Raw genomic sequence first — 25,155 nt, 5'->3', positions numbered from 1 at the left:
CAGATAGCAAAGCAGGCCCCTCAGTGTCCTAGATTTGGACACTTCTATTAATGTGGCCAAAGATTATAGCTGCTTGGTTTCTTTTTTTTTTTTTTGGAAGGCACATCAAACTTTCTGACTCACTGCACTTGCAGGCAAACTCTTCCTCATCAGAACAACCCTTATGGGGACAAGAAGTCTCTACTGTGAGGGAGGTGGAGCCCGCAGCAAGTTGCTGGATCACAGCCTGGAGAGAGATGCTGGGGCATCACACATTGGCAAGGTCTGGAGAACCGCTGGGGGCGGGGATTTTATTTCAAGAATGAGAAAGTGATCATGGGCAAGGGGTATATACTCTTTCCTTCCACTAGGCTAGAGAATTTTTGCTGCTGCTGCTAAGTCGCTTCAGTCTTGTCCGACTCTGCGACTCCATAGACGGAAGCCCACCAGGGTCCCCCATCCCTGGGATTCTCCAGGCAAGAACACTGGAGTGGGTTGCCATTTCCTTCTCCAATGCATGAAAGTGAAAAGTGAAAGTGAAGTCGCTCAGTTGTGTCCGACTCTTAGTGACCCCACGGACTGCAGCCTACCAGGCTCCTCTGTCCACAGGATTTTCCAGGCAAGAGTACTGGAGTGGGGTGCCATTGCCTTCTCTGAGAGAATTTTTGAGATGGGAAAAAAAGAAATAAATAGTTGGAGCTGCTGCTGCTGCTGCTGCTAAGTCGCTTCAGTTGTGTCCGACTCTGTGCGACCCCATAGACTGCAGCCCACCGGGCTCCCCCATCCATGTCACCAAATTATGATACCTATATCACTGTTTGTAGAGTCTTCCATGACCCCCTCCCCGCTTTGGTGTTCTACCGGCCTGTCAATGCCTGTGGATGATTATAGAGACCAGAGAAGGAATCCCCTGGATGGCAGTTTCAGAAGCTGGAATCTGGAAGACTTATGCGGGACACAGGCCAATCCTGAGCAAGGATGAGCTCCTTAAGCAGAAATCAAGTGGCCATGAATTTGGTGGCCTTTCTCTGCTTTTTAACAACCATGCCCCATTAAAATCGGTCATCATGGGTTGCAAACCAGTGTGAAGGTACTTAACGCTATAAAACGGCACACTTTAAAACCTCTCAAAATGGTACATTTTATGTTATGTGAACATAAACACGAAAAATGTAGTCCACCAAAACAACTGACTACTGAAGCTTTCATTTCTCCTATACCTGCCTGCTAAGTGGCTGTCTTCCAGCCTCAGGTTGAATGTATACAGCAACAGGTGAGTCACTGCCATGGTCACGGAAGATGCCATCTTTTCTATCACTATTAAAAACTTCTCAGAATAAAATCAAACTGGCCAGGGACTTCCCTGGTGGTCCAGTGGTTAAGAATCTGCCTGCCAATGCAGGGGACCCAGGTTTGATCCCTAGTCTGGGAAGATCCCACATGCTGTGCACCACATCTACTGAGCCCGTGCTCCAGAGCCCATATTCCAAAACAAAAGAAGCCACCACAGCGAGAAGCCTGGAGACTGCAACCAGAGAAAGCCCCCACACAGCAACAAAGACCCAGCGCAGCTAAAAATTAATATTTTTTTAAAAAAATCAAAGCGGCTAATACCTAAAAGAAAAAAAGAGTCATGGAGTTTTGGGGCCCCTCTCCAGATGCTCTTCTGAGTCAGAATTGTTCCAGAGCTGGACCTCCCTGTCGATCACACCATTGTTCTGTCCCACTTCCTCAAGTCCCTCTGAGTTGTGTCTCTAGGAGAAGAAATGGTATACACAAAAAGTGCCCCCAGGTCATGTTGGAGCCAGGGTTCAGAATGCATGCAGGGAAAGAGCCCCTCTCTGAATCCAGTGAGCCAACCTGTGTGGGATTTGGATGGCTGACCTTGGCCAATTAGTGCCTTGCTTGGTGTAACCAACCAAGTCACAGATTCAATTCAATTCGGCAAACATTCATCGAGCATCTCAGAGCCAGCTGATTTCTGTCTGTTCTGTAAGTGCAATGAAGCTCAACCTTCTCTCTAGATTAGAGTTATTTGTATTTCGAGGCGAAAAGGTAGGTTTTAAGTACCTCTGAGAGGTGGTAATGGATCCTGGAGGAGGGGTGGGGAGGGGTGGGCATGGGCTGGGGCTGAGAGAGCGGAACTGAGAAAAGGCCTGTGAGTCAGGACCTGAGCACAGAGACAGGGAAGAAAAAGTACCTGAGAAGCCAGATAAAACCTGAGGATTTCTTTAAACTCCCCCTCCCCTACACACACTTTCTTTTTAATCAAAAAGATAATGCATGCACATAGTTTAAAAAAATTTTTTCCCAAAAAACACAAAAGGGAATACAATGAAAAACAAGTCTCCTTTCCTCTCCCAGACCTCCAGTCCCTAGTATCTTTCTTCAGAGGCATCCCACTGTTAATAGTTTCTTTTGTGGTCTTTGCAGAAAATTTCTATCACATACAAGCATATCTTTCTTTTTAAAATCCAAATGGGAGTGCAGTATATTACCACTGCTTTTTCACTTAGCAATGCATCTTGGCATCTAGCCCATATCAGTGCTACACAGTCACCCATTCCTTAGAGCACAGAATCCGATTGTACGGGGCTATTGTAATCTACCCAATCGATCCCCTACTGATGGACATTTAGGTTGCTTCCCGTTTCTGCTATTACAAGCAGTGATAACGTGCATGCTCCTATATGTGCATTTCTGCCCACAGGTGCAAGGGAATCAGTAATAATTTCCTGGAAGTGGAATTGCTATATTTAGATAGATGTGACTGACTGTGGCTGAGAAGTCCAGTTGGAGCTCTCTCTCCGGGAGAGGAGCTGCTGTGTACTGAGCCTCTACCTGCACCCCTTCCTTGCACGGGACCCCAGTTCCCTCACTGCCATGTGGCCATATCAGAGCAAGGGTTCAGACTGCATGTTGGGAAAGAGTTCCTCCCTGGATTCTGGGTTCAATCCCTGGGTAGGGCAGATCCCCTGGAGGAGGGGATGGGAACCCACTCCAGTATTCTCGCCTGAAGAATTTCATAGACAGAGGAGCCTGACAGGTTACAGTCCGTAGGGTTGCAAAGAGTTGGACACGATTGAGCGACTTTCATTCATTCACTGAATTCAGAGGAGCCAACTTGCATGGCTGAGGACCCAACTGGGAGCTAAGAGTATGCAGACCCCCTCCTCCAGTCAAAGAGGATAAAAACATGCAGAGAGGGAATTCCCTGGCAGTCTGATGGTTAGGACTCTGCACTGGAGATGTGGGTTTGATCCCTGGTCCGGCAACTAAGATCCCACAAGCCAGTGTTTCGGAATCCGCCTGCTAATGCAGGGGACACTGGCTCAATCTGTGGTCCAGGAAGATTTCACATGTGGTGGAGAGCTAAGCCCCTGGGCCACAACTACTTAGCCTACGTTCAGGGCCCTTGAGCCGCAATAAGAGAAGCCACCGCAAGGAGAAGCCTGCACACCACAAATAGAGAGTAGCCCCCACTGTCACAACTAGAGAAAGCCCATGCACAGCAACGAAGACCCAGTGCAGGCCAAAATAATTAATTAATTAAAAAAAAAAAAGATTCTGCTAGCCTTGAGGCAAGGCCAGAAGAAAAAAAAGAGGGAGAGAGACTATACAGAGAGACCAAACTATCATGGTAAGGCATTTGCATAATGCCTAGAACATAAGGAATATTCCATCAGCATGAGTTATCACTGGTATAATAATAATAGGAGCCCTGTCTTGCCAGTGGTGAGGGTCGGTCTGTCCAAGCATCCAGCTGACTCAAAGGCTCAGACCTGGGAGCCTGCTCCATGTTTGGAGCCGAGACAGGCAGTTTCCACTTATCACAACTTGGCATCTGGAACTCTCAGGCCTTTGCCAGTGCCTAATAAACACCATACTTCACGCCTTGCCATTGTCACCCACGCGTCCCCTGACGCCTGCTGACGCCGCCTGCCACCGCACACAGTCAGCATTTCGGCCAAGCACATGACTCCTTTATGACCTGCTTTCTTTTTTAAAGTGGTAGATGTAGCCTAAATGACGTCACCTTGACATAATGAAACTAAATCTGTGTTTGGCGGGCGGGGGGTGGTCGCAGGGGGCGCGGAGAAGAGGAGTGTGCTGGGCACACCAGAACTTACCCAGCCAGAAAAGAATCAGCCTTGAGTTTGAGGCCAGTCAGACCTGGGTTTGAATCCTGACCCTGACACTTACAAGCTCTTAAGTCATTTAACTTCCCTGAGCCTTAGTTTCCTCACTTGTGAAATGGGCTAAGCACTTGTTCTAACAGGATTACAGTGAGAAGTACGGAGTACACAAGATAATGGATTATTGATGAATTGTTTTTTATAGACAGGCCTTATTCCAAAAATGATTTCAGGCAGCTGAGATAATGTATGTAAAGTGTCTGGCACACACGCAGTGCTTCCATAAAGGATCAATTCCCCTCCCTGGCCCTTCTGTTAAAGTGGTCACCTTCAGACCCCAGCACCCCGACACACACTTCAGTTTCAAAGTACTGCCTTCACTTGAAATACTTCTGGAAATTTCTTGTGAGAAAAGTGGCTTAATTCTCTCACTCTCTTTTTTTTTTTTTTGGCTGTACCATGCAGCTTGTGAGATCTTAGTTCTCTGACCAGTGATTGAACCCAGGCCCTTGGCAGTGAAAACAGAGTCCTAGGAAAGTGAAAGGAAAGTGTCCGACTCTTTGAGACCCCATGGACTGTAGCCTGCCAGGCTCCTCTGTCCATGGGATTTTCCAGGCAAGAATACTGGAGTGGGTTGCCATTTCCTTCTCAAGGGGACCCAGGGATCGAACCTGGGTCTCCCGCATTACAGGCAGACTCTTTACCATCTGAGCTACCAGGGAATCCCTCAATCCTAACCACTGGCTAAAACAATAAAGCTTCTGTGCTGTGTGCTGTGCTAAGTTGCTCAGCTGTGTCCCATTCTATGTGACCCCATGGACTGCAGCCTGCCAGGCTCCTCTGTCCATGGGATTCTCCAGGCAAGAATACTGGAGTGGTTTGCCATGCCCTCTCTCAGGGGATCTTCCTGACCCAGGGCTTGAACCTGTGTCTCTTACATCTAATCTGCATTGGCAGGTGGGTTCTTTACCATTAGCACCACCTGGGAAGCCCCCAACCACTGGACTGCCAGGGAATTCCAAAAGTGGTGCAATTCTTTAGTCCCATCTTGCTTTCAACCTTAAAAAAAAAAAAAATTCCCAACAACAAAACAAACCACATTCTGAAAATGTCTTGTCTGTTTATTCATAATACACAGCTTCAAATTATTCTTGGCCTTTTCCAAAAAATCAAACCTACCCTCAGTGGCCAAGGATTCACCACCATCGAGGCTATTAAGGGGAAAATGCTGAGAGATCTGAGGCAATTTCCAAGAACTGTTGTGATCTAGCAGAACTGGAATAATGGCAAAGCCTTCCCAGTCCTTACCTCCCCTCCACTCCCCACCCCCATGACTCCTTTGACCTGGCCCATTTCTGGGGACACTTGAAGTCAAAAACCTCCTCGCAGGAAAGTCCACTTGCTGCTCCCTGGTCCCACTCGTGGATCACACTTCCAGTCTCTGGGGTAACAGCAGACTGCTGCCTCTGGACACTGAGTGCAAGGACAAGGTATCGAGGATGGAGTTGCCTTCCTTCCATCTTTCATGGGGACACTGAGAAAGCAGCCTGAGGATTGGAGCCCAGGGGTTGGAGACAGGATGCTTCAAAAGCAGAGAGCAGGGTCCCTCTGTGCCCACGTCCACTGTGGACAACAACAGCCACCAACTCTCCTAGCGGGAGACCCACTTGACCCCTCCGAGAACCAAAGGAGGGCAAAGGCTGCCCATAGTCAGAATTTCCTCAGCCTCATCCTTGCCAGCTGGTGAGCTTGTTCCTCCTATTCCCCCAGTTCCCAAGAAGGCCCTGCCCGTACTTAATCTTGGAGAAGGCTGCCGGCACTGTGGCCAAGCGGAAAGATCTAGCCTCCAGAGTGAGCCAGGCCTGGGTTCAGACAGCTCAGGCAGCACAAGCAGACAAGTTGCCTCCCATTCCAAGCCTTAGCACCCTTGTCTAGGAAAGGGGATAACACCTGTTTGGGTTGCGGGGAGGGGTATTCAGGAGGCGGGCTCATAAAGATGAGATGACTTAGCCCCTTGGCAGATGGCAGCTAATATTCCCAAGGCCCTGGGTGCAGGCCCTGTATCTGGAGTGGGTGGTTCGCCCGCTCTCACAGGAAGCCTGGGATGATGCCTTGATCCCACTGGGATGGAACTCAGCCTGCTGAACTCTCACTGTGTATCTGTGAAAGGAGGGTGGGGGAGGGGAGCTTCCACAAGCAGGAGAACCTAGAATTGGCTCTGGGAGGACAAGACCTTGGTGTTCCCTCACACTCCTCCCCACAGGCTCACCCCGGAGACAAGATGGGCTGACTCTTGCCGTGGATGGAAGCACCATCTGGAAGGTAGGACAGCACATTAGTTAAGCCTGGTGCTTGGGAGCTCTATCAGCCCTCTTAGATGGTTTGTTGCAAGATCTCCCCTTGGTTGAAGATAGACAAGTCCTTATCCTCTTGATCAATTGACCTTCAAGTGGGCCTAATATACAAGTGGTAAGAGATGGCTTGTATGCCAAGCAACCCGTGCACTTAACTAGCTGTTGCTCAAGCAACCAAATGTGACACATGAACCCAAATTTCTCAGAACACCTCCTAACAGGCTGCAAAGCTGGGATCTCCCCCATCGGCCTGAAACACTTGGTGGGTCCACAGACCTGCTTAAAGGCACCAGATCCTATTAGGCAGGTGGCGATAACACGAGTGCAGATTCCTCAGGGAGGCACAAGGGGGGCTGAGCCTGGTACCATGGTCCCTAGGCCCTGCTTTGCCCTGGCTCAAGCCACCTGGCAGGAGAAGGGGCTGCATCCCAAGTGTTGGCAGAGGAGGGGGAGGAAGGCGTATTCCTGGCACTCTGGCTCCCATCTGACATTTTTTGGGGGGTCAAGTTTCGAGGCTTGTCGGATCTTAGTTCCCTGACCAGGGATTAAACCTGCACCCCCTGCATTGGCTGTGCAGAGTCTTAACTGCTGGATCGCCAGGGAAGTCTCTCCCATTTGCATTGTGATCTGTTTCCTTGCTCGGCCTATTCCCAGAAAAGTGGGAGTCTGTCTCACTGAACCCATCTCTGAGGTTAGGTCACTGCTGATTTTCAAGTGGGAGCTGATGTTTAGTCTTTTATTGCTGCCAATTCCTGAAGTGGTCTGGAAACAGGTAAAGACACCAGGAGAGGGCCTAGAAATCTTGGCCAGGCTGGGGGTGGACAGCAACTCTCCCCATCTTTCATCACCCCCTCTGTGGCGTCCCCTCCCCACCCCGAAGAGAGCTAGCTGCTGGCCAGAAGTATCTCTCTGCCTGCCAGAGTGGAGGTCAGCCACCCCTAACTTTCCTGGGCTCTATTTATAAACCTCTGCTGTGTTCATTCTGAGCCCCCTCCTCAGGGTTTGAGCCGAGCTGCTTTGCCTTATCAGCCTTGCTTTTCACATGCGCTTAAATTCATGAGAAAAGGGAAAAAGTGAAATCAGATAGAAACGCAGGTCTGTTTGCTGTTTTCTCCAATGAAATGGTTCTGGATAAACAGCAGACGCCTTTGATGAAATCCCAGCAGGCTTAAACAATAAAGCTGGTTACAAACTCAATCTGGCCGAGATATCAGATCTGAAATTGTTTCAGAAAACATGTCAACATTTTCTAATGCTCCTTGAAAAAACTTCCTGGCTGCCCTCTGTGGAGTCTGGGTCGAGGACAGAGGATGGGGGCAATCCAGGCAATCGGCTTCTGCTCAGGCCCCATCGGACTTAAGCAGCCGGGAGTCCAGGAACAGGCTGTTCCAGCTGCTGGGAGGCCCTGCTAGGGCCTGCTGTACACATCTAAATGGTCACTTCGCAGTCCTTGTCTGATCCAGGCAGAACACCAGCCTCCTTCCTGTCTGCCACTTCACCCCCCTCCCCAAGCTGGCCTGTCAACCTCCTCCCCTAACTCCCTACCTTCTCTTCTCCATACCACAGCCAGCAGAAGCTTTTAAAAATGTAAATCAGATCATGCCTCATGCCATTCCTTTGCTTAAAACCTCTAATGCCTTCACACTGCACTTAGAATAAAATCCAAACTCCTCCTGTGGCCTACAAAAAATCCTACGGGATCCGTCACTGCCAGCTTCCTTCGGCTCACTACTACAATTCCAGCCTCCCCCCACCCGCTTCTCTCCAGTCCTAGAAGCCATACCCATTTCTGCTTCTGGGCTTTTGCACTTTCTGTAAACTGCCTGGGATGTTTCTGTCTCAGTTTGTCAGCGGCTCCCTGCCCACCGTAGCTAAAGTTGGTCTCTCCTGGCCAAGCACAGTATCACCTCACAGCGTATTCTCTACACTAAGTCCGACCACTCTCTGAAATCACCTTATGTGTTGACTCATTAACTATTTCCTCCTTTGGAATGCAATCTCTCTGCAGGCTCCCAGCCTGTGTGTCCCCTTACTGGTAGCTTAGGACTGGCATACAGCTCAATCATGAACTGCTCTGTGAATGAATGAGTAGCAAGGATGTCCTCACCCCCTTAGGTATCCGGCAGGAGGACCCCACCATAAAGATACCTCACCAAAACACACAAAAGATACCTCACCAGCCTCTCCCGCCTGGTCACCCTGGCTATCCTTGCCCCCCCACCCCCCCAGCAGGCCTCACCCAAGGTAGCTGCAGGCTTTGGGCCACCAGGCCTTGGTGGAGCCTGAGGGCGGGAGCTCAGGATTGGGCTGTCTTCCCTCTCTCACTGCCTCCCTTCCTCCTGGCTGTTTCTTTACTCTTCCCATCCCTTCCTCCCCCAGGACCCAAGCTCACACAGGCCTGAGACAGGGGTGGACAGGGGCGCAGCGGCCCCCCACCTCCTCCTCGCTGGCCTTCTTGGACAAGCTCAGGCGCCCGGTTGGCTCGAGTCTCCTGGGTCTGGGATGGCGGAGCGGGGTGGGGGGCGGACAGCGATGCCACCCGAGGGCTCGGGCCCCCACCCCCACCCCGCCCGGGCCGCGATCGATCCTTGCTGCTCGGCCTCATTACCGGGGAGAACGGCCGGGGCTGGCAGAGGAGCCAGACGGCTGCCGAGGGAGGTGGGGAGGGCTCCCGGCTCCCTGGCCCGGATTAAATATTTACTATGTCTTGTTTGGCCTTTGGGGGAGGGGCAGGAGGGCTGTCGCATCGATCCCGAGCTGCCGGCGGGGCGGGGCCCGGAGGCGGGGGCTGGGCTCACACTCGGCGCCCCGCACCCCAGCCTCCCTGGGCGGGCCAGGTCGGGAACCCAGGACCCCCGAGAACCCCCTTCCCGGTCGACCCCTCTCAGGGCGAAGATTTGCTGCAGAGACGCTGGGCCGCCTTGACAGATCTGGGTTACCGCGCGGGAGCGACGGGCCGCCCTGGAAACGCTTCCCACCCCGAGGGCGCCTAGGCCGGCGGCCCGGGAGGGGCCGGCGCTCGGCGATTCGCTCCCTCGCCCACCTGCGTCCTGCCCACAGACCCCAGCCGGGATCTGAAACCGCTGCCGGGAGCGCCGGTCTGGTCTCATCCCACCAGCAGCCCTGAGCCGGCTGCACTCGCCCATTGCACAGATGGGAAATCCGAAGCAGAGCAGACGCGGGGCCAGGCTGGACACCCGGGCCCTTCCTCACCAGGCTCGCCCAGCATCTGGTCGAGCTTTACTTTTCCACCGAAGGCGGCGCCATGCCGACGCCCTGGCGAGCTCCCAGCACCCGCCTGGCGGGTTTCGGAGAAAGGGGGAGAAATGGGAGTAGTCTGGGCCTCGGGGGGCTCTGGGAGTGCTCTAACACTGCTCGCTGGATGCGCGGGCTTGGCACACTCCTCCGCAGCCAGAAAGGATCCTCCCGGAGGCCCTCTACTCGGTCACACACACAACTGCTAGTGATCCATTTAGTGTTCCCCCAATCGGATCAGGTGCGGTGGGGGCAGAGTGCTGCGTAGACAGGGTCACTGCCCTCAGCGAGCCTATGGTCTGCTGTACACACAATAAGAGTTGTCATCTCTTTCCAGCCCTCTACCCGCATGCGCGCGCACACACACACACGGACACATACACACGGTGACTGCTGCTGCTGCTGCTGCTGCTAAGTCGCATCAGTCGTGTCTGACTCTGTGTGACCCCATAGACGGCAGCCCACCAGGCTCCGCCGTCCCTGGGATTCTCCAGGCAAGAACACTGGAGTGGGTTGCCATTTCCTTCTCCAATGCATGAAAGTGGAAAGTGAAAGTGAAGTCGCTCAGTCCTTATCTGACTCTTAGCGACCCCATGGTGACTACTCCCCCACAATCCTGCTACAGGACATAGACCCACCCTAAAGGACTGCTCCAGGCTTCCCTGGTGGCTCAGGCAGTAAAGAATCTACCTGCAATGCAGGAGACTCAGGTTCAATCCCTGGGTGGGGAAGAGCCCCTGGAGAAGGGAATGGCTACCCTCTCCAGTATTCTTGCCTAGAGAATCCCATGGACAGAAGGGGCTACATTCCATGGGATCACAGAGTTGGACACGACTGAGTGACTAACACACACACACAAAGTCCTGCTCACATCACATTCTACATGGGCAGGTGCACCCACAAATTCCCAGCCCACTCCAACCCCATCTCTACATGTGCACGTGTACAACTAAAGAGTGGCTGCGGCACTCATCACATGTGTGTCCACTAATAAAAACACACATGCGTACAAAGAGCTGCCCCATCCCTAGACATGCATGTGCCTATGCTAGTACACACACGTTCACACACAAAGAACACCCCTCTCCACCTCCACACAAGTTGGTGAGCGTGCCCACAGAGCTGACTGTCCCCTCATCCCATCCCTGAACACACACACATATGCACACCCACTGACATCTCATCCCTATACATGTGTGTCCCCCTGCACACCCGCACACACACAGGCACACACGCATGCGCACTGACTGTATATAGGCAACTGGGGAAGAGCTGCAGCCTCCAGCCCTGCTCCTATTTAAAGAGAAGCATTGCTGGAAAAGGAACAAAAGCAAAGCTGGCTATAAATAGCCACCTCCCTCCCTGCTTTTCCTGCCCTCCGGCCTGGCGGCCTTGCCTCTCCTCTCCTGCCTGGGGCCCAGAGCAGCCAGGGCAGGGCTGTCCCCAGGGGTGGGCAAGGGGGCCCTCAAAGCCCAGTGGCCAAGCACAGAGCACTGGGGCCCTCCAGGGGCTCTGGGCCCAGGTGGGTGCAAGAGCTCACAGCCTGCCACCTGCAGCCAGCCCTGCGTACATGTGCCTGGCTCAGAGGGAGGGAGGCCCACTTGGGCCTGGCGGGGCTGCTGCCTCAGCAAAACTGCAAAGGCTGGCAGCTGCAGGGGAGGAAGGCGGGGCTGCTGAGGAAGGCCACAGCTGCCCCCTGCCCGGGCCCTCCCTTCCTGGCCAGGCCAGACCTTCCTGGGGTTGATTCCTGGTTTGGTACCTGGGCCCAGAGTCAGGGATACTGGGTGCCCTCCCAGAAGTCACATGCGCTGGAGGAAAGGTTGGCAGCACCAGAATGGGAGATGGGACACAAGCCCTACTTGGAGTTCCAGTTCTATTTCCTCTGATCCACCAGCTTTAGGCAAGGCTCCTAACCACACCACTCAGCCTCAGTTTCAACCCCCTCTTCTTGGGGTTCTAGAAATGACGCACAAAAAACCAGTGTGCCTAGCAGGCCCTTGGAAACTGGAGGGCCACTAGGATGGCGGAGACTACAGACTGCTGTCTGCAAGAATCTGCCTGCAGTGCGGGAGACCAGGGTTCAATCCCTGGGTCAGGAAGATCCCCTGGAGAAGGGAATGGCTACCCACTCCAGTATTCTTGCCTGGAGAATTCCATGGATAGAGGAGCCTGTCCTGTCAAGCTATACAGTCCATGGGTTCTCAAAGAATCAGACACAACTGAGTGACTAACACTTGCTTTTTAACACTTTCTGTGTCGGAGAAGAACTGGATGAAAATAATAATTTTGTTTTGTATTTGCCATGTGCTAGGCACTGGGCTATCTTTATTTTATTCCATCCTCTGTGAAGTAGGTACTATTTATTCCCATTTTACAGATAGAGAAACTGAGGCTCAGGGGCTTACTCTAAGGTCACACAGGACCCTAAAGCACAAAGCAAGGTCGCAAAGCCAAGCTGGAACAGAGACTGAAGGCCTCTGTTCTATGTTTTATACTGTGGGGGACTGGGGAGCCCTGGTTCTCAGGTTAGCCCCTCCTCAGAGACCAGTGGAAGGCTGGGCTGGGCTGGGCTGCCTGGAACTGGAACTGAATGGGCTGCAGGGAGGGAGCTGGTGTGACCCTCAGCTCCTGAGGCCCCCACCAGGGTCTTGTAGCATGAGCCCGCCTCCTGCTCACCCTTCCTGTCCCCTGAGGGGCTTTTCTCCACCAACCCTGGGGGAGGGAGCGGGAGGAGAAGAGCTCAGGCAGACCTACTTTCAAGGCTTTAATCCTTTTTGCTTAAAGGATTTTTTTTTTTTTGCTTGGGGAAGACTTGGTCTGATCAGACGAGAGACACAGGGAGCTGACAAGCTGCGGAGGATTGTGGTGGGGGGGGGGGGTTGGTGAGGAGAAAGAAATACATATTTATTACCCTCAATTATTGAAAAATAGATAGTACCAGATCTTAGGTCCTGGCAGACACTGCAGTGGCATTTGTGCAAGGACTATTTTCTTTCCCTTTTCTATCTCTCTTTTTCTTTTTTGGTTATTTCTGTCGAAATTGTAATGCTTGTAATGTGGTGAGCTTGTTAGTAAAAAAAAAAAAAAAAAACTCCCTGGCCAGTTCCCAGCGGGTTGGGAAGAGCCTGTGGCCAGGGAGCCTCTGTACTCCAAGTACTGGGAGGAGCTGGACCCCTTCTCAGTGGAGGAGAGGGTGTGGACAAGAAAGCTCTGTGCCCTCATTTGGGGCGGCAGGGGCTGGGCCCGGGCAAGCATGTGTCCCCAGCTGATCTCCATTCCGTCCTGCCCCCTGCTCTCTCAGGCAAACCCTCCACCAATTCAGCCCCCACTCCTGCCCCTTCCCTCATTGCTGCTCTTTTCGAGGGAGTGGAGAGAGAGAGAGAAATCGATTCTGCTTCTTCTGTGAAGGAGGTGACAGCTCTTGCCCCAGGCTTCTGAGGGCTTTGCCCAGGGGCACTGCCAGCTCCCCAGACACACCCTTCTCTTGCCAGGGCCTGATCAGCCTATTGAAAAGGGGGCGGGGTGCAGGGCACCAGTTTGGTACAAAGATGTGAGGCATCCTGTAGGGCAAACTGAGGCCTGAGCCCCTGTCTGGTATACACCCCTAACCTCTTTTGTTGTGGATTCCACATCAGGGCCAGATGGGGCCCTAAACAGAGAAAAAAATAAATTAATAATGAGGGAGAGGAGGGGGGATCTACAATGAGGAAAAAGACCAAGAGGCAAAGCCACTGGGAAGCGAACCGTGGCATTCATTTTGGTACTTGAAGACTCGCAGAGCCTGGCACACAGTCAGCCTCAGTCGAGGACTGTTGGCCAACAGATGGAGCTGATGAAGTCAGAAGAGCAGCAGCATCTCATGAGGTCTTGCTACCTGCCAGGAAGGCCCTTTCCACCTACCTTGTCACGATTTCTCAGAACCCCGAGAGGCAGCTGGCATTAGCCCCAGTTTTCAGATGAAGAAATCGAGGCCCAGAGAATTAAAAGTGACTGCCCAAGGTAGGGCAGCTGGTAAGTGGCAGAGCAGGGCCCTGGTTCCCGCCCTTCTGGCTGCACAGCTTCGGCTCCCAGCTACTCAGCTCGATATACAAAGACAGCAGGCAGATGTGAGCAGACCAGAGATACTTTTGAGAAGAAGCAGGCAAGAAGACGTATCTCACAGGCCAAGAGACACAGTCAACTGAATGGGGGTCGGGTTTTCCTTTCTGATCAGGGAGAACCTGCTTTGGGGGGAAGGAAGAAAGAGCTGAGGAGTCAGGGCTATGAGCCGGTGGCTGGTGGATGTCCCAGTTTTCTGGGGAGGCTTTCAATCTCTTCTTACTTTCCTGAGCCATTGAAAACCCCATGGGGATGCTTTGCAAAGCCCCGTCCCCTGCACTGCCTTATGGGGCTTCCCCCAGACTCTAGGCAGAGGGGCAGGAAGTTGAGGACATACCCAGTCTCCCCCAAACAAGGTGACCCATCCCTGAGACTCCTCCCACTGGCCAGGGCTGGCCTGTGTCATTTTGTCCACTCACGCGGACTCAGCCCTGGACACAGAGAGGCAAAGCTTCAAAGGGCGGCCAGTTCTGGCCTGCAGGAAGGAGGGCGCAGGGAGTTACCATTCATGCTGCTCATACTCCGGCCACATCGGTTGAACTCCCATTCTGGGTCAAAGTAAAGTGCCACGAACTTCATCAGCATCATCTCACTTAAGCTTCACAACCCTCCAAGACAAGTACTCTTAGTAGCCCGATTTTACAGATGGAGTAAGTTAAGCTCAGAGAAATAAGGTCATTCCTAGGACTTGAACTTGGGTCTGACCAGATCTCACATGCTTGATCCCCACTTGGAGGTGAAGGGCTCGATTGCTGACCCCTGGACTGAGCTCTGCCCACCAGACTCATCTTTCGGAAGCAAGCCTCCACTGAGCAAGGACAGCCACAAACATAGCTGCAGAGGTCACCACCGAGGGCCCCTCTGAAAGAGAGGTACAGGGAAAGGCTGGCCTAGGGCTCCTGGACAGATGAGGGGTGTGGAACCAATCTTACCAGCCAGTGTGCTGTGGACAAGCTTTGGGACGCAGCAACCTGATGCTGTATGATGCTGGGCAAACCACTTGGGCTCTCTGGGCATCGGTTTTTCTCAGCTGAGTTTTAAGGTCTTTTCTAGCACCAAAGAGCCTGCAAATCTATAAAACTCACACCAATTCCCTGGTCCAGATCAGAAGCTAGGGACCTGCCCTTTCTCATGTTCCACCCTCAGGAGTTTTTGGTGCCAGAAGCCACCCCAAGTGCAAGGAGAGCCAATGCCCTATTCATCTTCCCCCTCTGGTGTGCTCACAGCCCTCTTCACTGGACACCTGTGCTATGTCCACGGCCCCAACACACACTCTCTTTCTCTCACACACACACACCCTCCTCTTTGAATAACCAGAAGACTTAGGGTCTGGCTGTCTTCTGCTTGGGGTAGTGTCAAGCCCACCTACCTAAGGGACATTACTACTTCCCAGGATGGCTTCCCTAGGAAGCCCTTGACCTTTCACCCTTCTCTTTTCCTGTCCAGAAGCCCACACAGCACATGGACCAAGGCATATACAAAGATGTAGGCTGTGGTATGGTCTCCAACAGCAAAAAGCAGCAAACAGCCTCCATACACAAGCTGGAGGATGGGCAGTCAGATGAGGCACCTTCTGCAGCCATTCAACAGAAAGGCATTTGAGAACTACTGTTAATTCATCAAGACAGGGCACATTTCATGCAACAGGAGGAAGGACGCACCAAACACCCTGGGAGGGGTAAGTGTTCCCACTCTTTGGGTTGTGGGATTACAGTGATTTTCTTCTTTCTGCCAGTCTGTGGGTTTCCAGTGTTTTCTGCCATGTGTACGCATTAGTTGCGAAGTTCCAAAATGTTACTCTGGGGAGAGAAGTTTGGTGTATGAATGAGGCAGCAAGTGAAAAAGATAAGACATTACAGAAAACCAAGTTCTGTGTAAAAGGCAAGGTCTTATGGGAACTGACCTCGGGCCTTGTGCCTGGACCCCATTAAGAGCCAAGGAGGAGAGGTGTCTGACCTCAGTGGGAATGGGGAGCCCAAGACCCACCACTCCTTCCCACTCGCCATAGCTGTCTCTTTGGTCTGGGTTTTGGCTCCTCCCCCTTGGCCAAGTGACTGATGGGCTTGGGCTGACCCTGAAGCTCTGGTCCTCTCCAAAGGAACCCAAGACTATTCCACGGGCTCATCTCAGAAAGTGTGCCCTGCTCACAGCTCCAGCCCCCAAGGCAGCAGGTATTGTGTTAAGCACACTCCTGCCTCAGGCCTTTGCACTCACTGCTTCCTCTGACTCGAGAGGTTTTCCCAAGCAGAAGCAGCTTTGGTAGCGAAAGAGAGCCTTCCCTCACTTCCCTTAGGCTTCTGTTCAAATGTCACTTTATCAGAAAGACTTCTTAGCCACTCTCTCTAAAATAACAGCTCTCTGGTCACCCTCTGTTCTTTAATGAACCCTCTGTCACTTTTCTTTTTCTAAGCACCTATGCCCACCTAACAGAGTATAGTTGATCAGCAGTTTTGTTGTTGGGTGTTTGTTTTTTTTTAAACTTATTTTTTGACTGTGCTGGGTCCTCCTTGCTGTATGTGGGCTTTCTCTGATTGCAGTGAGTGGTGGCTTCTCTTGTTGTAGAGCACGGGCTCTAGGGTACATGGGCTCAGTAGTTGAAGCTCGCGTCCTTGGTAGTTGTGCACTTTGCCTACAAAGGTCCATATATAGTCAGAGCTATGGCTTTCCCAGTATTCATATATGGATATGAGAGCTGGACAATAAAAAAAGGTTGAGCACTGAGGAATTGATACCTTCAAACTGTAGTGCTGGAGAAGATTCTTGAGAGTTCCTTGGACAGCAAGGAGATCAAACCAGTCAATCCCAAAGGAAATAAACCCTGATTATTCACTAGAAGGACTGATTCTGAAACTGAAGCTCCAATACTTTGGTCACCTGATGCGAAGAGCTAACTCACGGAAAAGACCCTGATGCTGGGAAAGATTGAAGGCAAGAAGGAGAAGCGGACGACAAAGGATGAGATGGTTGGATGGCATCAATGACTCAATGGACATGAATTTGAGCAAACTCTGGGAGATGGTGAAAGACAGGGAAGCCTGGCGTGCTACAGCCCATGGGGTTGCAAGGAGTCGGACATGACTGAACAACTGAACAGCAACAACAGGCTTCGTTTCTCCAAGGCATGGGGGATCTTCCCAGACCAGAGGTCGAACCCTGGGTCCCCTTTGTTGGCAGGCAGATTCTTAACCACTGGACCACCAGCGAAGTCCCTGATTGCTCGTTTATTGTCTGTTCTCCCCACTAGAATGGAAGTTTCATGAGAACACGGACTTGGTTTTTGTTCACTGCTTCATTCTCAGGGCCAAGCCAGCAGAAGGCAGGCACTCAATAGATGTTTAATGTTTATCAAACGGAGGGAGCCCTCCCAAACCTCTCTTGGCTGACAGGATAAAAGCTCATCTATGGACAGATAATCCATGGTCTGACATGGGAAAACATGGCTGGCTCAGCTGGGGTCTTCCTTCTGGGAAATAAAGCTGAGAATACCAATAGGAATTCCCTAGTGGTCCAGTGGTTAGGATTCAACACTTCCATTGCTGGGGGTACGGGTTCAACCTCTAGTGGGAGAACTGATATTCTTCATGCCGCACGGCATGGCCTAAATAAAGCTGAGAATACCAAGGATGTGGGGCAATTAAGTGGTGGGAGGAGGGGGGTGAAAGGCCATCTTGAAGAATAAGCAGTCCAGAGACTTCCCTGGTGGTCCAGTGGCTAAGACTTTGTATTCCCAATGCTGGGGGCCTAGGTTCAAGCCCTGGTTGGGGAACTAGATCCCACACGCCACAGCTAAAAGATCGCACATGCTGCAATGAAGATCAAAGATCCTATGTGTTGCAAATAAATCAAATAAATAAATTTTTAAAAAAGAAGAGGAAGAGGCCATCTTGGGTGGCCATATTGGGCTTTATGAGAGGTGAAAAGTCATGAGTGCTGACAGTGGGGTGAGGGCAGTAATAGCTGGCTTGGGTGGAAGAGGAGTCCATGAGGGGAATCACACAGAGGCTGCCCCTTCTTAGAGGGACCCCCTTTCGTGGAGGTTTCTAGAGTCCAGGTCATGCATCTCTTTGCAATAATTCCCCATTTCCAGTGAGATATCTTGAATCGCTGTAATCACATTTGTTCACTGAAGGCGGAAATACCAGCCCACCAGGGGCACTGGGCCAATTACACGGAGATGATAAACATTGCTACCTCGAGGCAGCCCCAGGGCCAGTTGCCGCCCCACAGTTTGGTGGTACAGTTCCCCCTTGGGCTGGTGTGTTCTCCTGAGCGTGGCCCCGTGAACTGTCCCAGCCTCTCTCCCCTGCTCAGAGACTCTATATCAACCTCAGGCTGGGGCAGCAACCTGGGAGCCCTCCCTGCAAGGAGAGGAAGTGGTTCAAAGTAAAAGTTGTTTTCACAGACGGGAGAGAAGGCAAAAGAGGCAGCGTGTTCTCACCCCAGGCACCATCTGAGCTCAGCTTGGCCTGGCAATTTTATCTCCTCATGTTCGGTCCAGCCTCATTTAAACATTTCAGATCTCTGAAGCCCAGAAAGTCCACGAGAGGTTTCTCATTTGCCACGGAATCAATAGTGCAAATTTTGTTCCATACAAACCTGCCAAGTCCAGCCCTAAAGTTTTTTGAGCGAGAGTGCTGCCTCTTCCCCCAGCACAGTTCTTGCCCTGCTGGAAGTCCTCTGTGGCCTGGTTGCCCGGTCTTCCTCTGCCTTTTGGCTTCCTTCTCCTACAGAGGAGCGGAGCTGGGCCGGAGTGAGGCAGCAAGCGCCCTGGGCCCTGATGAGCTCAGTGGCCCTTCTGTGCCTCAGTGTTCTCATCTGTAACTTGGGGCTAATACTACCTGCCTTTTCTGCTCTTAATGAGACATTGCACAGAGAAAAATGTGAGATACATTTCTCCACCCTCCTCACTAAAAAAAATAATATTAGGGCTTCCCTGGTGGCTCAGCGGGAATGCAGGAGCTACAGGTTCGATCCCTGATCCAGGAGGATCCAACATACTGAGGGGCAGCTAGGCCTAGGTGCCACAACTGCTGAGCCTGTGTTCAAGAGCCTAGAGCCACAACTGGGCCCATGTGCCGCAACTACTGAGGCCCTTGCTCCCTAGGGTCTGTGATCCACAACAGAAGAGGCCACCGCAGTGAGAAGCCCATGTACCGCAACCAGAGAAAAGCCTGTGCTGCGATGAAGACCCAGCACAGCCAAATATAAATAAATAAAAATTAACATTGAAAAATAAATAAAAAGAAAAAAATATTTTCTCCTAGTTCCTGATATAAGGTTTTTTTTTCTCTCTTTGTTTTTAAGCCCTAAGTTATCATGATTTAATTTTTCTTGCAGTTACAGAGCAATTTAAAAATTGGGTTTCGATACTAAGTTCCTTGTGTTCCAACGTATGTGTACAGTCATTCAATCAACATCGCTAGTCAACTCATAAAGACACAACTTCAGTTATTGATTCAATACTCTTTGCCCAATGTCATACTCGCGCTACATTTTATTTTCTGCAGGATGCTGTATTCAGTCGGGTCCTGGTAGGAAACACAGAGCACTGTCAGACTGAGTAATCTGATGAGCACATAATGACGATGAGAACGGCGGGCGGGGGTGTGTGCTGCGTGCTCAGCCTCTCAGTCCCGTCCAGCTCTTTGCGACCCCATGGTCTGTAGCCCACCAGGCTCCTCTGTCCATGGGGACTCTCCAGGCAAGAATACTGGAGTGGGTTGCCATTTCCTTCTGCAGGGTAGCCTCCCAACTCAGGGATCAAATCCAGGTCTCCCGCATTGCAGGTGGATTCTTTACCACTGAGCCACCAGGGAAGCCCCAGGAAACCCTAATAGATAATGTCTTTTACAGCCCCCTGCCTCCTCCCACGGCACCCCCTCCCCTAACCCCAACTCCCCCATCCCTCCAACCCCCCATCCCTGGGGCTGAGTGAGGGGAGGGAGCTCTTACTGAGCGTGGAGACAGAGCTGCTGGGAGAACTTTCACTGGTTCAGCACAGACCAGACTGACATCCAATTGCCAGAACCTGCATTCCTTTGCCTGAGGGCCTTCTCTAGCAGAGAAACTGTCTTTGCTCCCTTCAGGGGAACAACACTCACCCAGTGAGGGACTGGAGTTGTGTATAAACACCCAGCTCCCTCCCCTTGGGGTGAAATAACTTTGAGGTGCATGTTCTAGACTGTATCTGAAATTCCCCAGTGGGTCTGAGTTCTGGGAGAGGTGGGGTGGGGTGAGGTGAGGGGCTCATCCGTGGGTCCAGTTCTCCGACTGACGGTACCTGCAAGGATGGTGGTGCAGATGCTGAAATGGGAGAGATGGGGAAGGGCGAGGGTGCTCGGAGCTCAGGCAACACAGCTGCCACTGGCTTCTTCCCTTCCCTGTCTCACTTCCACGCTCCTCTCCTAGTGTTCCCCAGGATCCTTCCCAAAGAGACTGGCGCTTGAACCCTTGTCTCAGGCTGTACTTCTGGGATGAACTTTGGGCAACCTGTGATGGAGGGACACAGAAAGTCCATCGTGACCCACCCATCGGTTGAACTTGGCTGGAAGCTCATGGCTGAACTTCAACAGAACAAGCTCCCAGGACAGACAGCACGTGGAGAAGAGTGGAAAACAGATCTGGAGGGGTCAGGGAGGGGGGTAAAGAGGAAGCTGTTTCCTCATGCAACTTGCCATCCAGTGGGGAAGGCTAATGAGATAAAGGTAACTGCAATAAAATCGACTGAGTACTGTGACCTGGGGTACAGGGAACAGTGGGATACCAAAGACCACTCCCCGAGCCCAGGTAAGTTTTCCTAGCGGAAGTGACGTGAAAGCTGAATCCTGAAGGATGAGCGTGAAGGGAAAGAAGGAAGCAGACAGTGTTCTGGGCAGCAGGGGGTGCTTGTGCAAATCTTTAGAGATGAGACAGAGAGAGAACAATTCCACTGGGGGATTGAAAGAAGGTCATTAGACCTGGACCTCAGAGTTCAAAGTGGGGAGTGGGAAGAGGAGAGCTTAGTGGGGCTGTAGGTGGGACAAGAGAGGAGGACTTGACCGCCAAGCTGGGACGTCTAGACTAGCCCCTGAAAGACAAGGAATCAATGAAGGTTTTTAAACAAGGGAAGGACAAGATCCTGTGGCACTGTTGACTCTGACCACGTGAAGGCTGGATGGGGGAAAGGCAGTAGACGCAGGGGGCCTGGGAGAGGATGGTGGCAAAGGCTAGGGTGGAAGCAGGGAAGGGAGGTGCGAAGGATGCTGACGGAGAAGGGGCATCACTGCTCGATGGATTTGTGGGGAGTGGTGGGCTGAGGTGAGGGGCTCATCTGTGGATCCAGTTCTCTGACTGATGGTACCTGCCAGGATGGTGGTGTAGATGCTGAAATGGGAGAAATGGGGAGGAAGTAAGGGTGCTCAGAGGTCAGGGTCAAAGTAGGAGCATCATTTCACACATGCCAGGTTTGAGGGTCCTGTGCGGCTGCCAGTGGAGACATCTGGGGGTGAGGGGTCAGCTGGATGGATGGCCCTGGAGGTCAGAAGTAGCACCTTGGCTCTCGATAAGATGTGGAGGGGAAGCGGTCAGTAAATGGACCCTGCAGCTGTAGACAAGCTGACATCATCCCCAGGGCTGAGCTGACACCCCTAGAAGGCAGGCCCAGGGCAATGCCCCCAGGAGGCACCACACTGAAAGGATGGCAGGCGGTAGTGAAGCTGGCAAGCAAGGCTGAGAAGGAGCAGCCTCAGAGGCAGGAGAAAGACCAGGGGAGCCGCCATCGGGGAAGTCGAGGGAAACCATGACCAACAGAGTCAAGGGTCACCAGGTCAGGCGAGATGAGGAAAATGTCCAGCAGGGTCAGGCCAGAGGGGTGGCAGTGGCGTGACCACTGAATCTCTCCTCCCTGAGGGGTGAGCGGTAGGTAAGGGCAAGCGGACTCCAAGTGCAGACAGCTTCTCCCAGCGAGCTAAGTGGTTACAAGGGGTCCAAGTCCCGCTGCACGAGCGCAAGCTCCAACCCAGGCCTGGGCAGTGTGCTGTCCTCTGGGTCAGCACACAGCACACGACACAGCCAGTGGCCTTCCTGCCTGCACTGCTTGCTAGTGGGGGACCAGAGGGGACTCCCCAGCCCCCAAACTGGAGGAGCTTCAGGGCAGCAGTAAGGCCAGAGGAGGAGGCCCCTTGAGCCAGGTGTGACCAGGGCCACCTGAGCTATCTGCTTTATATTCTGGGCTCTGACACTGGACACCATTTGAAGAAACTCTCCTACTGCCGAAAAACATTTGCCAAACTGTCAATCTAGTTATATGACACATGGGGAAACTGAGGCCCCGCCTCCGGGGTCCTAGTGAGTCAGTCACAGAGACGGAAGCAAATCCAGCCCTGGGGCTCCAAGTTTGGGATCCTGTCCACAGCCCCAGAGTCCACAGCAAGAAAAGGACCTTGGCCAGGCCAGAGCCAGGATTGTGAAAGGCTGCTGCTGCCGGTGGAGCCGGGCAGCCAGTGAAGACAGAGACAGACAGCAGAGTAAACAGCACGTGGCGGGCCACCCGCAGCACAACCACGGAGGTGGCCGGCGTGCCGGCCAGCGGGCTGCCAGTCCGTGACCACAGCCCTCGGCCCGTGCCCAGCCTGCCCCACACTGGCCACTGAGTGACCGACTGTCTCCCCTAAAGCCCCCCGCACCGCCTGCTCCTTCCTCCTCCCAGCCTGCTCAGACAAGGCCATGAATAGAACATTAAAGGTAAAACCTTCTAAAAGAAAAAGCAGCTCCCTGGTAGGAGTCGCCTCATGAAATGTCAAAGGCAGAGCAAGGCTTCCTGCCTTGTGTGCTTCTCACTAATGGAGGCACCTTAGTCTCCGTATCCCCATCATTCAATCGCCGTATAAATAAATCATCGTAAGAAGAATGCCAATTTTCCCCCTAGGGCCTCATGAATCTCTGCATAAAAGCCCCCTTCATGATGCACGCATTGGCTCAGGTGCCCAGAGAGAGAGATGGCAAACTGTGCTTCCAACAATTTCAGAGGCAGTAGCAACTCTCACGCCACCTCTGTGGGCTGAGAGTTGGGAACTTTGCTTTCCTCCTGACTTGGGGAAGAATTTTTTGCTCCATTTCCTGCAAATCCACCCCGACCACGGAGCCACTGCCCTGTGGAATCAGCCCAGGGGACTACCAGGAGGCCTCATCTCCGAGGGCTGTGGTCCTGTGTCCTTTGGCAGACGTATGATGATGAGTTGTGCCCACCCCCCTGCGTGGGTGGGAGAGCCACGTACCCACTGAAGCTCTGTTCCCGACATGTGGCACACACAGTGCTGGCCCACCCGCCCACTCCCAGGGGGCCCCCCACTGAGTGGCTCGCCAGCCGCTCATGGTGCCAGTGGTCCCGGAGGAGGGAGTGCCAACCTAGGCGCCCGGGAAGCTCAGCTCTGCTGAGGGGGGCCTCTGGCGAGCACTCCTGGAACCTGTTGCACGCTCGCCAGGTGTGGTTCTGCGTGCAGACACACACACAGCATTGTACCAACTCTCTTGCTGGGTGGGCCTGGAGGCCTCCACAGCATCTCTTCTGAATCACCTCGCAGGGGATGTTTGCAGGTTTGGATCCCAGCTTCACCGACTGATTAGACCGTAATCACAGGTTCCAAAGCACCCTGCTGAATCTGTTAGCTCTGACAACCCGTCCCACCCCCACCGAGGAGAGGGACGCTCCTCCCTGAAAGGTGGGAACGTGCTCTTCTGCACCCAAGATGAGATCCACTAGACTCGCTGCCTTCTCTTTTCTTTTCCAAACTGCAGGAAGAATAGGTCTCTCGGGTACACATCTGTGGCTGGAAGTGGGCAGGAGAAACCCTGCGTGGAGGTCCTGCAGTTACTGCCCAGCTGACTGGCCAGGGCTGGGCCATGGGAACTCTCCAGAGGAGGAAGGGCAGGCGGAGGGACCCCCGCCCCTGCCAAGTGCCACCTCCTGGGGCTATTGCTCCCCAGTCACCAACCAGTCTGGGGTGTGGCTGTGTTAGCTGCCCCACCAGGACAGCCTGGAGAGCAACATATGCAGAGTGCCCCGCCCCCTGATAAGCCAGGGCCCCGCCTTCCTGAAGGGCCTGAGAGCAGACAGGATGCTTCATTGTCTGATCTCTGTCTGCAATGAAGACAGCAGTGCAGGAAGCAGTAGGGGAGAGAAGGGTCGGGGGACAGGGTAGAGGAGGACAACTGAGAGAGGGGTTCGGGGTCTCAGGAGCCCCAAGTCCCAGCCAGAGACGTTCCTGGAGGAACACCAAAAGAAGAGTGCTTGGGAACTACCAGGGAACTCTGTAACAAGACACGAGTGATTCATATTCAGCAGTGCCCGGCACCTCGCAAAACAAATGTCACATAAATCAAGGCACATGGGCATGTGAGGCAGTGGAGCTGAGAGGTTAAGAGGGCGAGGCAAAGAGCGTGGCGGCACACAGATCTGGGGTGGCATCCTGACTCAGCGTGCCAGCTGGGTGACCCAGGGTCAGGGAGTTCATCTGGCCTGCGCCTCAGTTTCCTTATCTGTATGGCAGGGACGAGCACAGACTGATCTTGAAGGGTGGCTGTGGAGACTGCCTGAGGCTAGGCATGGAGTCCACTTAGCCTGGCCCGTCGCTAATTATAAGCCACTATTGTCAGCATGTGGACAGGGAGCGGTGGAATCGGATTCAAGGCAGGTGAGGAAGAACAGTCCATTCTCTGCTGCTCATTCCTGCTCACATCCATGCCTCCTCCCAGCAGGCTTAGCCAGGCATGTTCAGACCACAGTGGCCTCCCCTTGCTCCAGTGATGGACCTCAAGTCAACTGTACCTTTTCGCCCCAGTTCAACGACATCCAAGGAGGTCCCTGCTTCTGGTCCCCCCTTCGCCTTGGGGTTGACATCTTCCTAGGTGTTCTCTTGGGCTTTCCAGGTGGCACTAGAAGTAAAGAATTTGCTTGCCAATGCAGGAGATCCAAGAGACGTGGGTGACCCCTGGGTCAGGGAAGGTCCCCTGGAATAGGGAGTGGCAAACCGCTCTAGTAATCTTGCCCCGAGAATCCCATGGACAGAGGAGCCTGATGGGCTACAGTCCATGGAGCCAGAGAGTTGGACACGACTGAGTGACTAAGTAAGTACACATGAGGTCTTCTCCCAAGCCTCGAGGAAGCCCTCACCCTGGGGTGCCTGCATCACCTCTCTCTCAGACTCACTTCTACCCAGGTGGCCTGGCCAGTGCACCCCGAGGAAAAGGCCGCTTCCGGCATTCTGCATGGAGGTCCTGCCTTCTGCTGTCCCTGGAGGCTCTGTTCCCGTTTCGCCAGCTATTTTGCTTCCTCGGCCATCTGTTCCCTCCCTGTC

At 52.9% G+C, this 25,155-nt stretch overlaps 1 protein-coding gene across 1 annotated transcript in view; it reads right to left on the bottom strand.

The window, feature by feature from the left end:
• Window positions 1-25,155, bottom strand: part of RTN4RL1 (reticulon 4 receptor like 1) — a 77,484-nt gene that overhangs the window by 47,588 nt on the left and 4,741 nt on the right. Inside the window, exon 5 of the mRNA XM_040244454.1 lies at window positions 9,683-9,767. Coding sequence (XP_040100388.1) covers window positions 9,683-9,767 — 85 coding nt within the window. The remainder of the gene's footprint in view (window positions 1-9,682; window positions 9,768-25,155) is intronic.

Source organism: Oryx dammah, unplaced genomic scaffold (genome assembly GCF_014754425.2).
Source record: "Oryx dammah isolate SB20612 unplaced genomic scaffold, SCBI_Odam_1.1 HiC_scaffold_8, whole genome shotgun sequence".
NCBI classification, from domain to species: Eukaryota; Metazoa; Chordata; class Mammalia; order Artiodactyla; family Bovidae; genus Oryx; species Oryx dammah.
This window is presented reverse-complemented; position numbering and strand designations above follow the sequence as displayed.